This window comes from Gorilla gorilla, chromosome 1, assembly GCF_029281585.2.
Source record: "Gorilla gorilla gorilla isolate KB3781 chromosome 1, NHGRI_mGorGor1-v2.1_pri, whole genome shotgun sequence".
Taxonomy (NCBI): domain Eukaryota; kingdom Metazoa; phylum Chordata; class Mammalia; order Primates; family Hominidae; genus Gorilla; species Gorilla gorilla.
In genome coordinates this window covers 237249302-237262578 of record NC_073224.2, presented here as the reverse complement: position 1 = coordinate 237262578, position 13277 = coordinate 237249302, and the positions used below count along the sequence as shown (strand labels likewise).

General features: G+C 55.1%; 1 protein-coding gene across 5 annotated transcripts in view; it reads left to right on the top strand.

The window, feature by feature from the left end:
* The window catches only part of PRDM16 (PR/SET domain 16), a 372183-nt gene that overhangs the window by 320189 nt on the left and 38717 nt on the right, over positions 1 to 13277 (top strand). For 3 of the 5 annotated variants that reach the window (XM_055350023.2, XM_055350059.2, XM_055349924.2), the window contains exons 4-5: positions 458 to 595; positions 11795 to 11897. In XM_055350023.2, the coding sequence (XP_055205998.2) occupies positions 458 to 595; positions 11795 to 11897 (241 nt within the window). The remainder of the gene's footprint in view (positions 1 to 457; positions 596 to 11794; positions 11898 to 13277) is intronic. The other 2 variants (XM_055350077.2, XM_055349983.2) reach the window with 1 other exon arrangement.

Here is a 13277-nt window from a genome sequence, read left to right as displayed (position 1 = left end):
GCCCTGAGCATGCACACACACATGCACACGCAGCAACACCTTCACCTTCAGACACGCTTTTCTCTAGCTCAGCGCCCCAGCTCCTTAGCAGAGGGCTCTGCTCCCAGATGCAGCAGTCCCTGCCTTCTCACACGTGGGTCAGCTTTGCTGCGGGGGTGGGGGTTGCAACTCTGGAGGCTCATTTTATCGCCGGGCCAGGGCAGTGATCTGCTCGGTGAGAAAAGAAAAGGCCATTCCCTGCCTTTCTGCTGGGCTCCTGGAGACTCCTGGAGACTCCCGGGCATGGGCAGGCTGGGTGGGCTGGGAGCCCCGCTGATGCCCGGAGGGTGGGCTGAGGTCTGGACGCCGACTTGCCTTCCTACTTGAGCCCAAACAGCCAGGTTTCTGGGTGGGCAGAGGCTGTGTGCAGACTCCAGCACACAGGGCACCTCTGACTCCTGCTTCGCTTTCCTCCCAGCAGATCTCCGAAGACCTGGGCAGTGAGAAGTTCTGCGTGGATGCAAATCAGGCGGGGGCCGGCAGCTGGCTCAAGTACATCCGTGTGGCATGCTCCTGCGATGACCAGAACCTCACCATGTGTCAGATCAGTGAGCAGGTAGGTCCGGGCTCATGACGGGGGCTTCTGCCTCTTGGAATTGTCCCTGAGGATGTGGCACCAAGATTGGCGGAGGTGCCGAGGCAAGGGTTGTCTGAGCCTCTTTGGGGACATCTGCCAAGCCCTGGCCTGCAGTGGGGGTGCTGTTTGGTGCTCGGCCAGCACTGGCTTCCGGGGAGCTGACTCACCCCTGGAGGGCTCCATTGGAGCCTTGCTCAGGGACCCTGCCTGAGGCTGGCAGTTCCTGAACCCCGAGATGGTGGTTCGGGTGGAAAAGAGCAATGAAGCAGGCAGGACCGCGGATCACAGGGTCCACACTTCCTGCAAATGCCGCTTCCCCGAAGGACACGGGAGAAGCATCGAGCGGGAACCGTCACTGAAAGAATCCGTCTAAATGGCGCTGTTTCACCAAATTTTCCAAAGAGTCCGCACCGGCCAATGAGGCAGCCACTCGGGGGCCTCCTAGAGCCTCCGGGGCCTCTGACCAGCCTGCTGAAGGCCTTGGCCTTTTTGGCACAAAGTCCCTGTCCTGCAGGCAGCGAACCAGGCAAGAGACACCTTCACTTCCATCCCTGCCACCTCGGGGCTGAGGACCCCCCTAAGCTCCCTGGATCCTTGACCTCCACGGCTGGTCCACACCACCACCAGAACAGGCATCCAGACCCACAGGCTGATCAGGGGAGAAGACGCGGAGTCTCCTTCCACTCCAGAAGGCACCGTGTCCCCAGAGCTGGTCGCTGCTTCATGGATTTCTCTGTTTCAAGCTTGCGAGTGGCCCCTGGAGGCCCTTCTCACTCTCGAGCCAGGCCTCCCGGGCGGCACTTTCCGCCTGCATCCTCAACACCGTGCGTTCCTCGGGGTGCCCGGGGTCCCCGGCCCCTTACACCACAGTAGTCTGGTTTTTCCTGTAATATCTTGGGGTCATACATGAGATTTCATTTGGAAAAAAAAAAAAAAAAGGATCCCATGGCTGTGAAAAATGTGTGTGAAGACCACATCACGGAACATTCCCGCGTAGCCTGTGCAAGCCATTGAAAGTGGTTCAAGGCTCTGGACTTTACAGAAACAATTTTGCATTAAGAAATGCAGAGAGCAAACTCCAGGGAGGTCCCGCAGGCCCCGGCTGGCTGCCAGGGGCTCTCCCTCAATTGCCGTCCCCTTGGCTGTGGAGCAGAATCTCCATCAAGCAGTTGCTCCGCTGGACAAGCTCATTCTGGATGGGGACATGAATCCACTCTACTACCAGGACTTCCGTGGCCTTCAGTTAGAGCCAAAAATGTTTAAAATAACTTTTTCTGATTGAAAAAAAAATACAGAGATGAAGCAAAAGAATAATCATAAACATAAGAGCAGAACTTAAAAAAAAATTTTCCTTCTTCCAGATGAAAGTGAAATTGGAGTGAAGGAAAACTGGGCTTGAGGCGCGTAGAAAGACGGTCTTTCCGTCCCCTTCTGGGGCTCAGATTTGCAGAGTGTGTCCTTAGTCGTCCGTTGGGAAGCTGAGGGGCAGGGGCACCGCGGGGCTGGGCCAGGGCTGTGCTTTTGTGAGATGCAAACTACAGTAATGAAGGGCCCAGATTTTTTTTATTTAAGAAATAAATGTTTATCAGAACTTTTGAACTAAACTTAAGCAGTAAAGCGGGTATCTTTATGTGTCTAGCTTTTTGAAAAACAGACGTGTAATCTCAAAGAGAAGCCTGTCTTTAAAAAAATCTTCATTGTATTATTAATATTTCGGGGAAGCTTTCCTTTTAGCTACACATGAGGTCCAAAAGGAATGGACTGCTTTGCAGCCAACTGTGTTTCCATGGTCAGGACCAGGGGGCAGAAATCCTTTTTGCCAGGATGGAAGAATGATCGTGCATCCTGATCCGTTCCTTCCCTTTACCCCGCCGTCATCCCACAGTGCCGACTCCCTCCAAAGCTCCGTCCTAGAGTCAGAAACATACTTGGCGCTATTACCCAAACCACAGATAATGTCAAAACTCCTCAGATACCTCCTGACCTGCTAGATGGTTCTCTCCAACACCGCCTCAAGGGATTCATTCTCTCTGTTTTAGGTCCATAGGCTGAATTAAAGCCACAAACCCAGAGGGAACTCGAAATGCACATTTAAGCAAATGCAACACCAAAATGGCCCAAAGCAGAGAGAAATTCCTCCACTCGGGGCACTTCCGACCCCCTCAACCCCCCTGTGAGACCTTCCCCTCCAACAGGGAGAGGAGCCCTCTGCTCTTGAGAGCACCCCTCATAGGTAGCACAGCCGGTGACGTCGGGTGTTACAGGGCCACCGACACTCCTGCCCATGTCCCCGCAAAGGTGCACCTCCGAGCTGGATAAGCCATGTGGCTGGAATGCCCGGGAAAGCAGGAGCCGGCCAGAGGCTGGAGGAGACTCGCCGCCCAGGCACGGGGAGTGAGGTGGCTGAGTTGGCAGCTTCTTCTCCTGAAATCTCAACCGTGAATTTCAGTTATCAAAGGAAAATGAGCATTGTGTGGAATGTATTTTCCTTTGAATAATAATAAGATTTAAACACTACAAATATGAAAAACTGCTCTCAGAAACCCATAGACTCTCATAGGACATGACTTTTAGCAATGCCTTTTGAAAGGGATATAATAGATTTCAATCTAGTGTTGAAATGCCCTCTCGTGCACTGTGACGGCCGCACGGCCTCGGCAGAAAACATTTCCATTCCCTGGCCTTGACCACGGGAACATGGGTTCCTGCAAAGCAACCTATTTGACCCGATGCGGAGCTAAAATAAAAACTGCCCTGAAATATTAATAAAGCCAAGAATTTTTTAAAAGCTTTTAACAACTTCTCTTTGAGAAGGAAACATCACATGATACTAATGCCATTTCTCAGATTTCCACCATGCCAGGAGTTCCACCAGGATTTCTTGGTACTTACGAACACCACCCCCCAACACAAACACACACAAGTGAACAATCTTCCTCCCTTCCCCTCTCTCTCTCCCTCTCTCTTTCTCTGTCTCTCTCTTTCCCTGTCTCTCTCTTTCAAGATTGCACACACACCCCACCTCTAATACAGCACAGACACAGAAGGGAAGGAACCATATCTGAACATCCGAGCTCTGTAAAACAACGTCGAGTTTACCAAATGGTATTCGGCAGGGAAAATACTTCGGTCAGAAAAGCATCACCATCATTTTGAGGTTCAAGACATGTGACCTCAGCCCCCATTTTCAAAGGAAAAAGGAGACTAGGGCAGAAGACAGTGTAAACGTCCTAAAAAGAAAGTTCTGGAAGCCACAGCCTCCCAGAAGAGATGAGCTCCTCTACTGGGCTGAGGAGAGAGGCCGCTCTGAACTGAAAACTCAGGTCGATATTCAGATGGGGACCCAGGCTGGGGCTTTCCCCGAGTCTCCTGCTACTGGCAGCCAGGACTTAAGCAAACTCTGGGGCCTGGCCTCCAGGGTGCTCCTATGTCCTTGGGGTGAGACCCACACTTTAGGGGCACTTTGGAGGCGGGGGAGTCACACACCTCCTTCAGCCCATCCCGGGCTCCTCCTGGCCTTCACTGGATATGGGTTGCTGTGCATTCAGATGGGGTCTGGGGGCGGACGCCACTCCCGCATCCCTCATGGTTCCGTGCAGTGTACTGGCGCTCTAGCTGATGCTTTGGGGCGCTCCAGGGCACCTGCTGAGCTGGGCGGTGCAGCACCCACAGGCCCGGTTCTGACTGTCTGGCCAGGACCCAATTCTGGCTGCTCAGAAGCCTGCTCAAATCACTGACCACGTGTCCCTCTCCCAGCATCCCCTAACACGCCCCAAGACACCTGCCCTGTACAAAAGAGGACCGGCCATGTGCTCCTCCGCAGCCACTGGGGAGAGGCAGGGGGCAGGGGCTTGAGAACATGTGAGCCCCGGAGCTTGAAAAGGCTCAGCAACCGGCCAGCACCTCCCCAGAGGCTCTCCGCTGCCCTGCCGCCTCGCAGTGCCTCATGGACGGAGGCAGGACCGGCTAAGCTGAGGGAGGCATGGAGGCCCCGACACCCTCCTTCCCAGGCAGGGCTGGCCCAGCATCCTGTTCCTTCCCCATCTCAGGCCCCATGGGAATCGGACCGTCCCCTCCATGAACAAGAGCTATCCCTATGGCGTGGGGCTGCGGGGGCTGCTTGTGGGCCCCACCTCCACATTCTCATCTGGCAATGAGATTCCCCCTCCTGGCCCCAGGGGACCTCTTGAGAGGTGACTGGGCCCATCCCCGGCCCTTGCTTCTCTAAGGCCCATCCCAGCCCTCCTCATGGCTCATGGGAGAGCCGAGCAGAGACAGAGGCCACATTGGGCCATGAATTTGTTCCTGGGCCCGGCCCTGTTGCCCAAAAGGGGACTTGTGGTTTTCTATTTGCACAAGGAGGCCCCAGATCACGGCCAAGGACACGCTGGCCCCTTCCGAGGCCAAGGGTCCCACTGCTCCTGAAGCGGCGCAGGCTCTCTGGGGAGCTGCTGGGAGCAAAACATCCCTGCACACAGCTGCGGGGACCGAGCCTTTCCCCTGAGACTTTCGGGGCAATCAGATTGCAAGGGAGATAGGGCTCTGAGGTGTCAGAAGTCGTCGTGGGGGACTTTGACTTGCTGCCTCGTCCGAGCATGAGCGGAAGGCACAGAGGGGCCCTCGGGAATCTCCATGCACTTTTCTGGGAGGTGCGCCCCCCCCACCCCCACCCTCTGGCTCCTACTTTCCCTTTTGGAAAATTCAAGACACTCAGATCACCCCTGGGTGGTTCTTTCTCCTGTAATTATGAACAAATGAGCTGGTTTGAAATGTTTCAGGAGACACAGACAGGGACAGTTCCTGAATTTGTTTTAACGTGAAGAAAGAAAACAGCTTGGCGATGAAGCGCCTGCGGGGGGATGCGGGAGGCAGGGAGGAGCTGTCACAGCCGGCGCTGTCTGTTTTTTGGTTTATCTTTTTCTCATGTTGCCTCAATAGGGCAAGAATGTTGGTGGTGGGATGTCAACGGTCTAGTGGGGCTGAAGATGGCGGGGGATGGGGCTGAGGTCAAATACAAATGTCGGGGAGCCGGACTCAGGGGTGCGGGCCCACCAGCGTACCACGGAACGGCTGTAGGGCTCTCAAACGACCTGTAGCACCCCTGGATTGAGAGAAGCAGCCCCGATCTGCATAGCGCCCTCGGGCTGCCTGGGCATCAGACAAACCCCAAAACCCCAGGGCCTTCCAGGGGCAGAGCAGGGGTCCCGGCGCCCGCCGTGGAGCAGCACAGCCCCTCCACAGAGTGTGTTCCGCGCAGGCATTGTGTTAGAAGAGTGGCCACCGGTGGCCAGGCAGCACCGCGTGGACAAGAGCCCGCGCGGGTTGTTCATGAGAACCAGGTGTCTCTCGGGTCGGCGGAGGGCACTTCTCTTTTGCTTTGCTGTCCTGGGCTCTGACCTGGGTCCCGCGTTTGTGTCTGGGCGTGTGCCCTGTCAGGGTTGCGATTTTAAACAGAGGGCATCCAACACCCATCATCTTGTTCTGCCCCGACCCCAGACATGTTCATATTCCCTTTGCTTTTATCTCTCACAGTGCTTTTTTTTTTTTTTTTTTAGACAGAGTTTCACTCTTGTTGCCCAGGCCGGAGTGCAATAGCACAATCTCGGCTCACTGCAACCTCCGCCTCTCGGGTTCAAGCGATTCTCCTGTCTCAGCCTCTCAAGTAGCTGGGATTACAGGGGCCTGCCACTATGCCTGGCTAATTTTGTACTTTTTAGTAGAGACAGGGTTTCACCATGTTGGTCAGGCTGGTTTCAAGCTCCTGACCTTAGGTGATCTGCCCGCCTCGGCCTCCAGAAATGCTGGGATGACAGGCGTGAGCCACCGCCCGAGCCATCCTCACAATTTTTTTAAATTAAAAATCATAGATTGTTAATTTGGTCAAGGCAGGCAGGAGCCTCCCACCATGCGACACAGTTTACCCCCTTGAAACGGGCAGGAGGAGGGCGGGGGCTCCTTAGGTATTTCATAACCAGCTTACGAAAGACTCCAAAATACACGCAGGTTGCTTTGATTCCCATTTTACGGGGCCCCCTTTGGAACAAACTGATCCTCTTCTTGGTGAAGAACAAGGTTTAAACTCAACTGTGCCGTCTGAACCGCTACGCAAACCACCTGTCAGGATTTGTATATTCCTTTCCTGCTCGTTACAGGCTCACTTTACTAGACGAAGCTATTTAAGAATGATCAAGGTAATTTAACCATTTATATTTTTATAATCCAGATCCAAACCACACAACTAAGAAACAGATAAGTGTACACAGAGTTTTATTTCATGTCTGGGTCGCTGGGATGGTGACGGCATATCGCACACCACACAATAGTAAAACTTAGGCTTAATAAAAATGCTTCAGCTATGTGCAGGACAAGAGGAAGGTGGCGAAGCCCGGGACTCCAGCGGGCTTTTCCTCACTCTGCCAGAGGATAGGACTGTCTATAGTCTGGGAGCCTCACTGTGGTCTCCTCCAGCCGCTCAGCACGGAGGAAGCCGCAAAGTGAGGCCGGCCAGAGGCAGGCTCCCTAGCACAGGCGTGCACAGGGTAGGGAGAAAGGAGACCCCTGCCCAAACCCCAGTGCTGCAAATCGGGGTGCTGCCCCTGCTGGCGCTTAGGGCATCATCACCACGACATGCTCAGCTCCTGGGCCGGCCTCGGGGCTCAGGGATCGTCACAGCGCTTTCCCACATTCACAGCGTGTGGAGACAGCAAGGAGTTAAAATGAAGCCGGGAGCAGCACTGAGACTCAGCCGCCTCCGCTAAAACCAAAATGCAGGGGACGATCCTCAGCCCAACGTCCTCTCTCTCTCCCAAGGCCAGGTGAGAGGCAGACCGGGTCACCAGGGGAATCTGCTTTTGGGAAATGGTTTCAGAAGAATTCCGATTCCACTGGCTGCTTTCACGTGTTTTGTGAGGAAAGCCTCTCGCACGGTAAACTCAGGCACAGTTGAATTCTGAAATCCAGAATGGTGAGCGATTGAGTTTTTTCCAGCAAGCACACGGAAGGAGGGTTCACCTACTTGATTCAAGCCTGCCTTTAAAGTTGATTACGCTGGTCAAAAAGAGGCAAGAAAGCCCAAAAGTTCGCTTGATGGAAAAAATTCATTTATTCCAGGAAAGAGAAAACAAGAACGGCCGCTGCTCAGATTCAACCCAGTTCCTTGTAGTCTGCAGTCCGGTGATTCCCACCTGGTGGAATTTGCATGGAGTTTTTCGTCTGTTTGTATTGTTAAATTCTATGATTAAGCGGGAATGAGAACCGTACCACTAAGAGCTTCATATTCGAAAGTCGTCTCTTTTCTTGTGAATTGATTTGATATTTTAAAAACTTTCTTTAAAGACCTGTAAGGAGAAGGTATCCCAAAGCTGGCAGCCATTGTAAATGTAAATGATTTCTGTGCCTTAAAGAATATTGCTGGGAGCAATGATACTAATTTTCATAAAAGGCTCTGTCTGAATGAACGTGGCCTGGGCTGACTCTAGGCTCTTCTCGGGCAATTTCTCTGCCTTCTGTTGAGAACGTGGCCATTTATTTGTCCCAGAAGTCCACTTACCTACAAGAAGCCGCCTCTTTGTGTCTGGAAAGTGATAAAAGGGGGAGAAAATAGGCAGGGTCATGCTAAACACAGTTTGAATTCCGAGGACCTGTGTTTCGTGTTGTTCACCCATCCCATGTTCAGTCAAGTCATTGTTGTTACAAAGAGAACCTGAAGTGTTGGAACAAGGACTTAACTTCAGATCCAGTCTGTTTGGCATCATTATTTTTTAAAGCCATTTACAGCAGACATTTATTGGCGCTAGTAAACTCAGCTGTTGTTAAGAGGGTTCCCCACCCTCTCAGATCCTTAAACCAAAGGGAAAAATTCCAGCCTTGCCCGTGCAACACAACCCGGGGACTTAGGCACGACTTCAACAGCATAGCGGAGGCGAGTGTTTATAAAAAGGCATAGATGCCTAGATGCTGTCGCTTAAGCAAATATACTGTTCTTCTTCCTTTCCGGCGGCCAGTCGTCCTCCCTGAGGCCGCTGCTGGGGGCTAAAGGCTATCAGAGACTCCAGACTTTATTTTTGCTTCAACAGACTTCTCCCACCATGCTGACTTAGCGCGGTGTGAGCAGGACCCACCGCGGGTCTCACGAGGAAAGGAGGATTATAAGCAGACGGCAGGAATGTGTAGGGAGCTGCAGTCATAATTTATGACAAGCCCTGCAGGAAGGGGTCTGCAGTACAGTAAGTGCGCAATTTGTGACGCTCTCGAGTCAGGAGCCGGCCCAGGCTGGGTCCGCAGACGCCCGGTTCCCACCGCGGCCGGCCCGGTCTTTGTCCCGGGAAGTCGCCTGACCCCCCCGGCCAGGAACAGTGGCGTTCTCGGCGCGTCTGGCTGATAAGGCCTTTGTGACACCGGGGACAGGCTGTAAAAACGCAGCCAGCTTTTGTCTGCACCTCCGCGCCGCTGGCAAGGGCGGGGCCAGCGAGTGTGGAAAAGTTTGCGCGGATTCCCGTTCACCTCTGACCCCCGAAGCAGTTGGAGGCGGGTCGGGGACCCCCACCCCCACCCCCGCCCCGCCCCGCCTCGGGCCCTGCGATCAGCAGTAATAGCGATTAATTCCGACTGTGGCTCCAAGTCCCATGGCCAAGGCGCCCTCCTCCTGCAGGTCCAGGGCCAGGGAGGGGGAGCCCGCGGCCCCGCGCGCTAGACCCTCCCGCGGCGGCGGCTCCAGGGCAGTGTCCACGCCGGAGGGGAGGGTCCCCCGGCAAGTCTGGTGCCCTCGGAGCCGGGGTGGGGTCCCAGGAGACACCGGGGGCCCTCGGATTGGGGGAAGAGGTGGGGGAAGGGGTTTCCTTCCGCAGCCCCGCGGATCAGAGGAGGGAGGCCTGGCGCCCTCGGAGCTGCCGTGGGGGGCATCCCAGGAGATCGGGCTCGGTGTGTAGAGAAGGGAGTCCGGGCGGCGTCCTGGGAGTGTCTGTGGCCTGCAGAGAGGGGATGGGGTTGGGGTGTGGATCCCGGGAGGCTCGGAGGCTCTCGGAGGGGGCCAGGCGGAGGATCCAGGAGGGCCGCGCCCAACCCCCGTCCGCCCACCCAGCCCTCTGCCCGCCAATGGAGCGGAGCCGAGAAGCGGGGAGTGCAGGAGGATGCCCCAGGTCTCACGTCAGGACCCTCGACGGGGGTGGGGTGGAGAGGGAGGTGGTGGGTGGGGTGGGTGGTGCGGCCTGGAGTGGAGCCAAGGGGCGGGCGGCCAGGGTCCGCATTGCCCTCTAACGGGACCCCTCGAGAAGCCTCAGCCTCGCCCGCTGACCCTCCTCTCTCCTGCCCAGGGCCCGGGCCAGGCCACCTGCCCCAGGGGCATCAGCCAGGCCGGGCAGTCACTCAGCAGCCCCTTCCACTTGCGTCTGCTACAATGCCACTCATGGCACCGCTCAGAGGGTCACCCCGGCTCTGTCCCAGCTGGCGCTTCTCATCCCGCACTTTGGGCCCGATTTTCTAATACGGTGGCTCAAGTTTCTTTTTTAAAAAAAAGACGATGATTCAGCCACTGTGTGATTTTTTTTTTTTGATAAGATGATACAAAACCGGGGTCCTAATAATAATGGGTTTAATTGAAGAAGTTACCATGGGCCAGTTTCTCCTCTCCACTTTTACATCTCCTCATAATTTTAGCAACTTACCTGACGCCCCATAAGGGAACTTCACACACTACTGACAGAGGCCGTGCACCTGCCTGTCCTCCTTCGGGCAGTTCCTGTCTGGGTGTCTTGGGAGTAGCAGACACTGGGCATTACCGTCACGCTGTGACTTATGTGTGTCTTTTGAGAGTTCCTTGATGTCATTCTGGAGTCAGTTGGGACTGGCAGATTGTAGTGAAATTCACAACGTAGGGGACATGGGGGAGGAGCATGCAGGAGCCACACCCAGCCCTGTCTAGGGGGTGCCCAGCTGTGTCCAGCCACAGACCCCAGCCAGGTCCAGCTGCTGGAGAGCCTGGCCTGACACAGGATGGTCAGTGGGGATGGGAGTGTCACCCACAAGGATGGCCACGTCCCCTCAATCCCTGGGAGCCCTTCCCTTTCTGAGTCTAGACCCACTCTGTTTTCTTGGAGGAGCCTCAGCCCCAGGTCTCGCAGGGGCAGGTGGATTTTCCTTGGGCCTCTCCCCAGCCTCACAGCCAGTCCTCCGGCCCGGCCTGCAGTTCCCTGGAAGCTCCCCAGTTACTGTGATCAGAAGAGAGTCTCAAACACCCACATGTGCAGGGTGGGCAGTGACTCCCCCAAGAGAAACACACCTGCCGCCAGACACTCCCGGACCGAAGACACAGGGTTCCTTGTGCTGGTGGCACGGCCCGTGCCGTGGCCCAGGCCTCAGATGGCCCGGCCTCCCCTTTGTGAACTGCTAATTTTCTTCATCTTGACCACCAGTTCCACACCCCAAGACAACCTCCTCTTTTCAGGAGGCCCCTGGCAAGCCGCAGTGACACAGCCCCCAACAGCACTGCTCAGTGAGCGGAGTTCCAAATGGAGGTCCCCTCACCCCCAGGGCTTGACCAGGCTGCAGAATCTACCTGAGCCCACCAGTTCTCAAGGGTGTTCTCCATCCCAGACTCCCGCCTGTGGGTTCAGAAGCAAGGCGCCAAGCTGAGTGGGCACACAGTCCTGCCCACCCCAGCCTTCCTGGCTCATGGCATCCCCGCTCCTGGGAGAACCGCAGCCCCATGTCCTGACTCACTGGCCAGGCGCAGCTCATGGCCACTTTCAGAAACAACCAGATTCACTCCACACCCTGAGCTCCCCCTCCCCCACCGCCACTGGCAAAGCGGGTCTCACTTACATATACAAAATGGAACAAAAGAAACTTGAGAACCCACCCAGGCGGGCTCTTGGTGGAAGTGGGGCTCTGCTGTGCCCCCAGGACACCCCCAGCTGGGAACTTTGATGTGGATCCTACCTGTTTAGTCGGCCACCCCCTTTATGAATATCCTAAAACCCAATAAAGCAAATTAAAAGCGGACGCAATTCCTTCTGCGCATACTCTGCAAAGGTTCCAGAGGGGACCCTCTTGGTGGCAATTAGAGGAAAATCAAGTGCAGGCCGAGCTGCGTCCACAGTGTGAGGGCTGAGTGTGCACTGAGAGGCTCTCCAGACACCAACAAACCACACTCACCCTTTCTCTCTGGTCTCTCCATCCTAGATTTACTATAAAGTCATTAAGGACATTGAGCCAGGTGAGGAGCTGCTGGTGCACGTGAAGGAAGGCGTCTACCCCCTGGGCACAGTGCCGCCCGGCCTGGACGGTAAGACCCCTCCCCCAAACCGGGCCACGGCCCCTGGGAGCCCCCAGCCAACCCGGAAGAGGAGCAGATGCCTGGGAGGACCGAGGGCCTCTCATCACCTCAAGCCACCTAATGAGGGCCAGGCGGCCCCCAAGTGCTAGGTGCCTCCATTTTTGCAGACCTCAAGCCAGCAGAAATTGCCTGCCTCCACAAAGGCTCAACCTAATGGCTTTCTTGTTCCTCTTCCCTGGGGCATCCAGGAGGTGCACCCAGAATTTAAGAAGGGCTTCGGGCAGTGGGCAAACTGGTATCCAGTGGATTATGTCTTTGCAACGTTAGGGTCCCAGGTGATTTTTTTAAGCTATGTTTTATTATTGCTATTATTCTTATTAGCAGCAGCAACAGCAGCCTTTGCTTTCCCTGGTACTTAAACGAACGAACAAACAAACACCAAGCCAGTTTTGTAGCTTCGAAGCATTTCTGGCTGCCCCAGAGCTCTCTGTGGGGTGGGAAGATTTTGTTTCATTTAAGAGAGTGGATGATGGCATATGTATCTTTCAAAGCAAAATGTGCATCTGTAGCTAAAACTCCAAGAGAAGTGTTAGGGGAAGTTTCATTTGGCAAGAGGGAAAATGCGGGGTCTGAGGCGGGTCTCGCAGTGATGCGGAGTCGCCCCGCTCTTCCAGACAGGGCTGTGGGAAGCCTTCCAAATTTCCTTTTCCCTAGATCTGCCAGTCCCTCTCTGTCGAGTAGAGATGGGACAAGTGAGTTTCCCTTTCACCTTCCTCCACACCCAAGTACAGCTGAGAGGATGCCTGAGAAAATCCCAGTCCCACACAGATGAGCTCTTCCCAGATACAGGCTCATTCCTGCCTTCACGTCATGAAGCCATGTGTCCATTCCCCTACGGGGTCCTGGAACAGCCGGCCAGGAAAGGCTCTGTGGGCAGTGAGGCCCTGGCCCGTCGGCTCCACGCCGGTCCCTCTGAGCAGACGGCTCCAGGGTTCGAGCCTAACTGCTTTACTTTGGGAGACCTCACAAGTGAACAGGAACGCAAGCTCCCTCCTGGCCGTTCCCGGCGCTGGTGATTCCTGCTGGTGCTGGAGCCTGCAGGGAAGCTGAGTTTTCCTCCTTGCTTCTTGGACCTCCTCTTCAAACACACCAAGGCTTAGTGATTCATGCCATTTGCTGCAAGTTTCTCCAAGGAACCACTCTGATTTCACGGTGAAGGAATGGTGCTGGAATGAGCAGGAAGGCTTCGAGACCAGACATGGAGAACTCCGCCTTAATTTACCCTTGCCATCACCGAGCGTGGCCCGGCTAGCTGGGTCCTTCCTTGGTGCAGTATCTGTTTATGTCCCTGAGTGTCCGAAAGGAAATGACCACAGAAGGATAGTTTAA